The sequence below is a fragment of the Tachysurus vachellii genome, chromosome 6, assembly GCF_030014155.1.
Source record: "Tachysurus vachellii isolate PV-2020 chromosome 6, HZAU_Pvac_v1, whole genome shotgun sequence".
NCBI classification, from domain to species: domain Eukaryota; kingdom Metazoa; phylum Chordata; class Actinopteri; order Siluriformes; family Bagridae; genus Tachysurus; species Tachysurus vachellii.
The window spans coordinates 11,228,301-11,238,985 of record NC_083465.1 but is presented as its reverse complement, the minus strand read 5'-3'; the positions used below and the strand labels follow the sequence as shown (position 1 = coordinate 11,238,985).

The 10,685-nt window shown below is 37.4% G+C and overlaps 1 protein-coding gene across 2 annotated transcripts in view; it reads right to left on the bottom strand.

Moving 5' to 3' along the window:
* Positions 1-1,129: 1,129 nt before the first annotated feature.
* Positions 1,130-10,685, bottom strand: part of desi2 (desumoylating isopeptidase 2) — a 10,009-nt gene continuing 453 nt past the window's right edge. The window contains exons 1-6 of one of the 2 annotated variants that reach the window (XM_060872166.1): positions 10,547-10,685; positions 3,387-3,459; positions 3,199-3,292; positions 2,972-3,113; positions 2,475-2,543; positions 1,130-2,182 (exon numbers count right to left, since the gene is read on the bottom strand). The exon at positions 10,547-10,685 is cut by the window's right edge and continues 453 nt beyond it. In XM_060872166.1, coding sequence (XP_060728149.1) covers positions 1,958-2,182; positions 2,475-2,543; positions 2,972-3,113; positions 3,199-3,292; positions 3,387-3,459; positions 10,547-10,585 — 642 coding nt within the window. In that variant the 5' untranslated portion in view covers positions 10,586-10,685 and the 3' untranslated portion in view covers positions 1,130-1,957. The remainder of the gene's footprint in view (positions 2,183-2,474; positions 2,544-2,971; positions 3,114-3,198; positions 3,293-3,386; positions 3,460-10,546) is intronic. The other variant, XM_060872167.1, reaches the window with a different exon arrangement.

The window sequence follows — 10,685 nt, the reverse complement described above, 5'->3', positions numbered from 1 at the left end:
TTTCTTTATTGACCACATGGAACACACCTAAAAGAGGCTAAAAATATAAACTGGAATAACATTTGGAATAACAGTGAGAATGGGCAGTGAACGAGACCCAGTTCCTGCTGGTTCGGGAAAAATCGAGGTATAGCAAAGACAAACATTGTACATTTTAGAGGTAAATGTCTTGATGTCGTCTGTAAGCGCAATTGATTTTAGTCGTTCCTAGATTTTGAGATATTTATCACATGGAACAACAAAGCAGCACCTCTCCAGCTCATCAACCTGCCTCCATCTGACAATTTGAGCATCTTTGAACACACAGATGAACCCATTGACATGGCTATGGAATCTACCACACTAGCTTCTGTCTCTAGGCAGCAATTCAAATATTGTGTTGGTGGTAAGTGTAGCACAGGAGTGGTACCTGCTAGTGGTTTGCTCATAGCATGTGACCTCCTGAAGGTTAATCGTTCAGCTTTGGGCTATGTGCTCCAAGTGCTGTGTAGGCAGTGCTAATCATCCTGCTGCTCCTGCTCTGGTTTGTCATCATTTTTCTCCTTCCTTTCACCTTCCTACTGTTTTACTGGCTTGAATACAACTCACAGCATTTGAGACTGTTAAACAATACGTCATTAAGTTAGTGTAGCCACTTCACTGCTTTATAATAACAGAAGCAGACTAAGACAATAGATGTGGGAAGAGTGGTAGCTCAGTGGTTAACATTCTGCCACTGCTGGGTGCTTGGATAAGACCCTTAAACCTCAACTGTTCAATGTATAAATGAGATAAATGTAAGTCACTCTGGATAAAGGCATCTGCCATCTACCATAAATGTAAATAAAAGGCACTGTGAAGAAGGAATCTGGAAATCATTTTCTTTCTTCAGAGCATATACCGACTTTTTTGTAGTCTCTAATCATGTATGTTGCAGCATTTGATTAACAAGTTTCTGTTTTTATATGTCAAAGGTATAGGAATCCAACATAGTGCTCTGATAGATCAGCTAAGAAATTTGCAATTCTTTGGTTTTTGCATTTGGGTAACATTCACGTAGGTCGGAAAAGAAAAGCACTGAACTGCTCCGGTCAAAAATGCTAACTAAACTAAACTAAACATGATTGATTCGATTATTCATCAGAACAAGTTTTTCTGAACCAAAAAGTTATCGTTCTCTTTAATAATCATAAAATGGAATACAAACAGCTTCTCCAATACATAGAAGACTCTAAAAACCTAAAAGGTGTAAATCATCTGAAGTAGGTTTTGCAGGGTACAAAGGAGTCTGCTACTCCGTGCAGACTGACGGGTAAACTGTAGAGAAAGAGTGCAGAGCTCTCTTTGAGCATGTAACAGTAAAAATCTTTAGGCACAATCACCAAAGTGGGTAGACATGGGATGTGTGTCAGTACAAAAGTGGAGTAGTTTGGCCCTGGTGTCAGCTTCTCTGTAAGAAGAACCTATAAATACATGGCCAAAGAGCAAAAGCTCCCTTTAAAAAAAAAAAAAAAAAAAAGAAGAAGATGCACTGAGGTGATTGGTGGTAGAGGAAACAATGGTGAGTGAGAAAAATCCAGCTTTTTCAGACAGCATTAAATTAATAATAAGAACAAAAAAAAAAAAAAAAAACCTTCAGGTGAGTTAGGAAAAAGTTGTATGGAAAATGTCTTTCTGTCCTGAGTTTCCAAAATAAACATTAGAGGCAAAAAGTATTAAAACGTTTTTAACACTGATAAAAACAACTCTGAGTGTTTTGTAGTAAATCAGGCAGAAAATCCTCAGGGTCCTTGACCAAAAACAAGACAATAAAAACAATAGTGCAAGGCCCTCAGTGTTTCTGTCAGAGCCATTCGCTGCTAGGATGGGACTCATCTTCACTGCTGGTGGATCGCAGCTGTCACTGGAAGGGATGGGCTCTGTTGGCAGCAGGAGTTTTGAGGCAGTCTGTGAGGCTCGTCAGTCATGATAGATGGTCCTATCGCCGTGGCTGGTGTCGGCTGGGACGAGGTGTGGAGGCCGAGGCGGAGGCAGCAGCATCCTCGGCTTCCTCCAGCTCTCCCTGCAGCTCCTGACTCACACTAGACTGCAGTGCTGCTGGAGTCAGCCACTCTTTAGGCAGGCAGCTCTGTAGGAAGGGCACACATGAGCTGAAGTATGCCAGCCTATTCACCCAGCGTGGAATCTCACGTCCACACAGGATCTGCCACAGAGACAGAACACAGAGTATGGGAAGAGAGTTGTGTGGCTACTTTATGAATGATGTTGAATATCCATGATATTGACAAGACCAGGTTACGTTGATTGGCTGACTGGATGATTACATGAAATGTAATAAAGTGGGCATTGGGTGTGCAGATTTAGATTTAGTATTGTGATCTAACATTGCAGTGTTATGGGGAATTTTGGTGCTTCAACCCCTTTGTAGAGTTGAGGTACTGCAATTAAAATATAAAACAGATATACACTCTTGGTGTATTGTGTTTTGTTCTTACATCGGATGTGGTGTGTTGAGGCTTCTGGTTAATCACCATAGCAGTACTTTTGACACTTGCAGAGTGTAGCTACGGGTGGCATAAAGTGTGAATACGTGTGACATATCTAGAAAATGTTTTGTTTTTTTTCCAAGACAAGTTCTACATATAGCTACGTGCCAATACTCTGACAAAAACAAAATGACATGCTTCTGATCCAAAGTGACAGCTGCTGCATGAGCACAGGGACCTCACTGTCACTTTGCCTTTACTAAATTCTTTTGTAAGCTGCTACTGGCCCAAATAATGTTCGTTCAGTCGGATTTTGTTTACAGAGAATGGTTCATAACATAGTGGTAGCTTATTAACTTTTAGAAACCCTTTATGTCACACATATTCTGTCAGTAAAGAAATCTAAAGTTTAATAACAGAATTGAATGTCAGCCATCTTGTTTTGGATGGTGTACATGTTCACATAAACTGGTGTTTTGTTCATTCTGTGCTACAAGAAGCCTTACCTCTGACAGCGCTGAGGAAAAGTGATTGCAGTTCTTGTGCATGAGGTGGTAGGCATTACCCTTGTACTCTTTTCCTAGCTCCTCCATGATCCGCTCTACATCTTCTTCTGTGAAGTCAGTACTCCCAAGCACGATAGCCTCTCTTATAAGAAAGAGACACAGAATAGAAGAAAAGATTCCATGGCAAATGTGCATTAGAATAGCAACAAAACTGTTACACAACTCACTTGAATTTAAAGGTCTCCCCAAGCTCTGTGGCATCACCAGGTGTTATCTCAAAAATGCCAGAAAATGGATATGGATGTCCTCCATATGCAAATTCTACAACAAAAGAAACACACCAAACACAGTGAGAAGACATCATTTATATTACTGTTGTCCCATAATTGTGTCCAAACCGGCAGACGGAACTCACCTCTGCCGTAAATCTCAATCCCTGAGTGAAAGACCCCGATACCAAGAGAGGTAGTGAACTCATTGATCCAGTACTAAAGAAAAAGAAACAAAGCGTTTATACAGTGCATGCAAACCTCATTAAGCACAAGCTGACGGATAAACATTTATGCAAATGTTGCAAATAAACAGCTTGATGTTTAAAAGCACATCTAAAAGCACTAACTTGCTCCGTTATGGAACGTAAACGTTAACCTTCCTTTTAACACTAGTTAAGTGTATAGTGGTTGTTCTCTAAACAGCTTTATTTATAAGCATATACTTTATTGCTATATATAGCTTTATTGTATATAGCATTATATATACTTACAAGCACTTTAAATCATTATGGAAGCACTTTCACCATACACAGGGCATTTATTTCAGTCATTTTTACATTTTGAAACTAGCTAACATACGTGAATTAGGCTTGATCTTTTGACACACCAAAAAAACAAAAACAAATGTAGTTTACCAGCTACAGTGTATTGATTATGCTTTTGTTTGCAAGTTCTTTTTATAGTGGGTATATATGTGGCCTTAATAAGCTGCAGAAATAAGTCCTAAAACCAAGAAGTTCCAAGAATTTAATGGCTTTTCTGAACTCTTTAGCTACATAAGAGTCAATAAGATTATTTGTATGTTTCTTCAATTCTGTTTTTCTCTGATATTTTTCATTGTATGTTGATATGGAGATTGTGATGCTTGATAATGGATTTTCATCAAAATGCCATTTTTTAAAGGTCTGTTTCAAGCACCATTGACCTTTCTCCCACAATAGTTGTGCTGTAATGTACTGTTTATCCTGTATAAGAGCACTTAGAGCAAATAAAGAATAATGCCATAATGCAAAACTCAGTGTGTGAAGTGGAATGCATCATTTGCACTCTTTACACTGTGTACCTTCACACTTCCTGCTTCATATTATCCTGTTCTTTGATATCTTGCCTGATGTATTTATTGTATGTAGTACTCCTAGATATTCTACACTGTAACAATCTATGTAGTAGGCTTTTTGTACTTTGCTTTATTTAAACCGATAATTGTTATAACTATCACACATCTAAAAAAGATACCATACAATAAAACTGAACTGAAATGTATAGAATAAAAGTATGAATTAGAGTAACATGACTTCGAGTCATTCATCACACTTCCTGCTGATGAATCACCAACATTGCAGAACATTAGTCTGTCGCAACACAAGTGTGAGAACTTTCAAAATTACCACGTCTTCAATGACCACATGCTTATGCATTCCACATGCAAAAACTTGCCTTCTTACAGTCAGTGCTCTTTCTTCAGACACATTTCTTTTCCAAGTCGTGTAAAAAGGGAAACGCAAGTCACAGAGCATTAAAAAAAAAAAGAAGCCAAAAAAAAAAAAAAAAAGTCCCTTGCTGGAGTTCAGTTCTACAACCTCTTCAAGGCCTCAGTGCGTGACACTGAACCAGCGTTTATTCAGCAGTTATTTCGAGCCTGTTCTTTGTAACACACAAACGTTGTGGTTGTAGTTTTAATTGCAGTGCTGTATACACTATTTGTTTTTATTTCACATACACTGCATTCAGAGATTTTATATTGCAGCCTTATGCTAAAAGGCTTTAGATTAGAATTTATTAACTTTGCTAATTGATTAAATAAAAAAAAGAAATATTTGTGGAGTTATGCAGACCCTTATCCACTTACGGTAAATGCAATTTAATGCATGCAATTTGAAAAGGTGCACACACCTGTCTATATAAGATCAGAAAAATCAGAGCAATAACCAAGCTAATAGGAGGAGAATAGCCTTTGTAAGAGAGGTGACCATGAACACAATGGTCAAACTGGTTGAGCTCCAGAGATCATGTGTGGAGAACTTGCAGGAAGTCAACAATTACTCCACCGAGCTGGGCTTTGTGGCCAGATAGAAGCCTCTCCTCAGAGAAAAACATGTGACAGCCGACTTGATATTTTTTTTACACATGGTATATACCCTCTATACCCTTCAATAGAGAGCTGTCAAAAAAGATTATGTTTATCCAATCACATGAGAGCGTCATAAAGGGGAAATGGGAACAACGATGTTTAACCAGGTTTTGTGGCAAATCTTAGTCATAACACTGGGTCTGAATTTACTTGTTTCTCATCTCGGTACCAAAAAAATTGAGGTTAAAATTTGTCCCAAATAAAAAGTTGAATTTATGGAAAAGAATTTCAGGCAAAAGCAAACAGGCCTGGAAATAATCAAACCTAAGCCAGACCAATATCAACTCAGCTGTTGGGCATGTGGCTAGGTATCAGAAAGGTCCTCAGCACTGGAGTCTGGAGACAACTGGGTACAAAGCAGGAACACATCTCGGACAGGACGGCATGCAATTTCGAACCAACACATTGTACACATTGTTTATAAGCACTGCTTAAACGCCATTTTAAATAACAATAATAAAGCAGGGCTGTCAAGTATCACGCATTGAGAGTGACAGTCACCCATCTGGGTCTTTTCTCATGCTCTCCCGCCACACATCGTATTTCTCACGCAGAAAAACTTTTTGACTATTTATCATATATTTAATACGCTGCAGCACCCAAAATGTATCAGTCCACACCGCTGTCTCTATGGAACCGGGCAGGAATCAAGCGCGTCTCAGTTCTTAGTCAAGCCTGACACTTATCAGCCAATCAAAAAAAAGAGGTTACACAATAGCCAATCGGGGTTTGGGGGTGGGGTGGGGGTTGTGTCTAGGAGGGGGTTGGAGATGTCACACTCGCCTGTCTGAGCCTGTGTTCATTTAACTGGGAGACAGAATATATGAACAAGTGCCAATTTGTTGGCTGGTGTGTCTAAAGGTTTTCACTTTTTCCCCAACCAAACAGAACATGCAAATCTCTTTTGCACTTAGTATGTGTATAAACACAACTAATCAGCTGAGATAGAAGAGCTTTATAACTTTTGTTCATATTTATAATCCACACATTACATTGAGAATTGTACACAGCGATCAAATAACCAGAGCAGAGATATGACTGTCTGAAATAGTTGTGCCTTAGTCAGCAATTACTATGTTCTTTCTCTGTTACAAGAAAAACCAGCAAGCTTTGCATTAGACACATGATGCCAGCCAATTGCATCTTTTTATATTGTTGCCCATAGTGTCATAGGATGGAGTAACACAAAAGCACTATCTGCTCTCTTCACCATACATGAGCACATGGAGTAGACACCCACATTGCCTGGTGTTGCAGTAACTGACAGGAGACGAGACAGACAGACAGAGACAGACAGAAAAAGAGAGACAGACAGACAGACAGACACAACCCACACAGAATGATTTGTACTTGTGGTCTCTCAATGGCATGGTAAAGGCTTTTCTTTTGTTTTACTCAGGAGCCTGGTTTTTGCTCCTCTTAACAGCTTGAGAAACCTATAAGCACAGAGAGTCTTTATACATGTATGTACAGGTCCATTTGCTAAAAAAAAAACCTTGCATTTATATGAGTAAAAATGTTAGTCGCAGTTCACAGATATTACAGGATTGTGAAATAATTATACATTTGCCCTCACTTACTGCAAAAGCTCATAAAACACTGCCTTTAGTACAGAACATTCTCTCAAACAGAGTCATACAATTACCACACAACACACCTCAGCTGAAACATCACCTATTACATAAAGTACATTATGCGTTTTAAGACCTCTTGTATTTTCTATACTGTCAATATTATTACACATTTTTTGCATTAAATCACACCTTCCTTGGATAGGGTTCAATTTGCGTCATTGGATTTATTGTACCTTTTGTCATACCGTTATGACCTTCACACTATGGGCTGTTGTTTTTGGTGACAACACTAATTTAAACTTGCCTAGGACACTTCGCTCTCAATCATGTTCTTCTATTTATATACTCGGTAAAATAATGCTAATGAGTTGAATAGAAATAATTTCAATTTCAACTGAGATTTAGTTGGCTGTGCTTGTTGTAATGGGCTGCTGATCCATGTGCTTTACTGGATTAAATGTGTGGAAGCAACTTTCCAGCTGATAAGATGATTAAGTGAATGAGTCATGCATTGTGATGACGGGATTTTCCTCAGGTTTGTCATATTTAAAAAATAAAAAGAATTCAGCAGGCAATGACCAATGTCAGATGTGCAGCTAAAAATAGTATGTGGGTGTCACACTATGCACAGCACTGAGAAACGGACATGTGGGCCTGCCAGTATGGGGAGAAATGGTGGCTCTTCAAAGGACAGTCCAACAACACAAGAAAGTTTCGTGGAAGACACAATTTTGGTGAATAACACTAAGGAGAATTAGACCATTCTTCAATAATGCAGAAAGGTTACACATGATGCATAAAGGACTGCACTAATTGAGGTGGTGTCAGCTGACAGAACCACTGCGATTAAATATTTAGTGACACCAAAAAATATACATGATTAACAAAATATAAAAATAAATAAATAAAAAGGAAATTCATATACAAGCTGACTATTGAAAGATGATCTAATTTCAATAGACAAATGACTACTTAGATGTTTCTTCATAGTCAAAGTGTTTTTCAAAAATGATCAGCTGACCAGTTTTGTCTTTTATTCATGAAGGAACAGAAAAATTTCTTACACTAAAACACATGAAAACCTTTCTGACCTATCAATAACTTTAACCCTGTGCTGGTCTGAAGACCTAGTAACTGAGACAAGGCCAATCCTTGCACATGCACAGACATTGTAAAATCATAATGAGTGAGCTCAACTCTCAACAAGGAAAACATCGACAGCTTGAGTCGTGATCCACTACAATCAAATCTTGTACATGAAAAACTTCATTACTTCAGCTGAAGGCAAAAGCTGATCTAAACGGTGTAAATATTCCAGGCTATAGCTGATGCAGTTTAAACTTAGACATGCTAGATACACCATGTTCACTTTCATTTATTTGCCTAGTGGCTATTTGCATATTGAATCAAATATATATACACACACTGTAATAGGGTAAACTTTTCTTTCTGGCAGTCTGCACGGCTTTGGCCTCATTAATCACAGTTGATTACCAACTATCCTGTGTATCAAAAAACAAATCATTTGAAATAAACCAATAAGACATTTTTTGTATGAATTTTATTCAGTTTTAGACATGCAACGTATACATCAGGAGAGGTATACTGTTACACAATGCATCACTAAGTCATTTATCCCTCTTACACCACAGCAATTTATGCAAATAATATTTTTTATTTTATTAATAAACATGATCTATTTTATAAATTTATAGTGACAACGATATAGTTAGCGTTAAAGTTATAACAGCTACAGTTATTCCCACCTCAGCTCTCATTTTATTTCCTGTGAAGTTAATAAAGTGCAAAGCCCTTTTCTTTTCATTTCTCGTTTCTTTCTTGGTAATAAGACAAAGTTGCAAAACAAGTCTTTTGGTACAGATAAGGGGACGTCAATTGACCAGCTGTGCTCCGGATACAGACCAAACAAAGTGTTTCAATGGACTGAATTAAGTAAAAAACAAACAAACAAACAAACATCTGTAACTAGGCCTATCAGGATAACTACTTTCATTGGAAGACATTTTGTCTAAGAAATAATCTTGATAAACTGTACTATTCTATACTTGCTACACATGTTCATTTCGAATGCAAAAATTGTGCATTCGAAACGAACATGTGTAGCAAGCATAAGCCCTGCCATTTTATCTTAAATTTGCTGTATATTCAAAGTTTTACAGTCTAAGAGCAGACGAGAGGACACATGCAGCATGACGGATTAAAGGTTTATTTATTTATTATGGAAACAAACACACATCTAAACACAACAGGCAAAAACAATAGCAATAAACTATGAAGTCACATGTAATATATATATATATAATGTATATCATATTTCAATAACAATTATCGTGACAGGCCTATATGTAACATAGCCAATAAAATTATAGAGAAAACTGGCTATGAAGCTGGAGCAGATCTTCTGTGTTAGCTGATCATATGCATTTATTTAAATTATTTAGCTAAAGGCGGCTCATCTGGCCAGAGACTACCTACCAGGGTAAAGACACTGTGTAAGAAATGAAAGTGTTTTCACAGACTTCAGATCAATTCGAACAGCTGAGGACAAAAACTGTGAATGGACAAAAGAATATGCATTTATTGTCCCTGCTTCAAATTCAAAACAGATGTCCAATCTGTTCAGAGACTGTGGCACTAGTCAAATGTGCTCATGTGAAGCACCAGTGCAAATATTGTCTTATTTATAACTATATGGTAATCAATCACTTTTATAAAATTAAAAGCTAGTCAGTCATGTTAGCTGCTAATTTGTACATTAGGTCATATATATGTATATACACACATATATATAGACACATATCATATACACACACACACACATATATATATATATATATATATATATATATATATATGACATCAGATACAAGGCTGCTGTTTTCTTTGTCCACTATAAGGTCAATATCATCATGACTGGCAAAGAGGAGGTGAGGTGAAGCAATATTTTTTTAAGACCACGGTTAAAGAAAAAAGAGACAAATTTATGTTGACAAACAAATAGATATTTCTGAAAGTCCTTGTGTTGTAAGTTTGCTCAGTAACAGAGCAGAGAATACAAATGGTGCTTATGTGCTTTGGGCAAAACACGAGGCTCAACACAAGGGTTAAGATAAAGAGAAATAAAATAGCAAAAAGTTTAATTTTATGTTATGGTGTCATTTAATAAGGTTTATTTAAAGAAGCTCAAGTTATTCCACATTCAACGTGTTGAACGTGAAACTACACACTTACACGACTAAAAAAAAGAGTTCGCAGGAAATAACAATAAACCATCAGAAACAAACACGAAGTGATATTTTGTTGTATGATACAGTCGATGTTTTATCGTTTCTATCATTTCGATGTAGATTTGTTCGCAGGCACGTTATATAAACGCGGTTTTATACCAACACAAGCGCGTCGTTTGACTAAAACAGCAGATAAAGATTTTGATAAACACACAGATAGCTCAGGTTCATATTCAGCAGTCAAAGTAACTTAACTGCATCCTCTTTATCAAAAGTGAGGCGTTTGTTCTTACCTGGCTGAGATGTCTAAAGCAACAGTAATTGAAAATAAACCTGTTTAAATCACTCACCATGTCATATACGTTCAGAATAACCGGCTCGTTGGCCATTACAGGCTTTCCTTTCTCCTAAGAACCCGTCTCTGTTCAGCAAAGGCAGCTAGCCGGCTAGCTGCTGCTGTTTCAGCTGCTGTATTTTTCTTCGTATTGA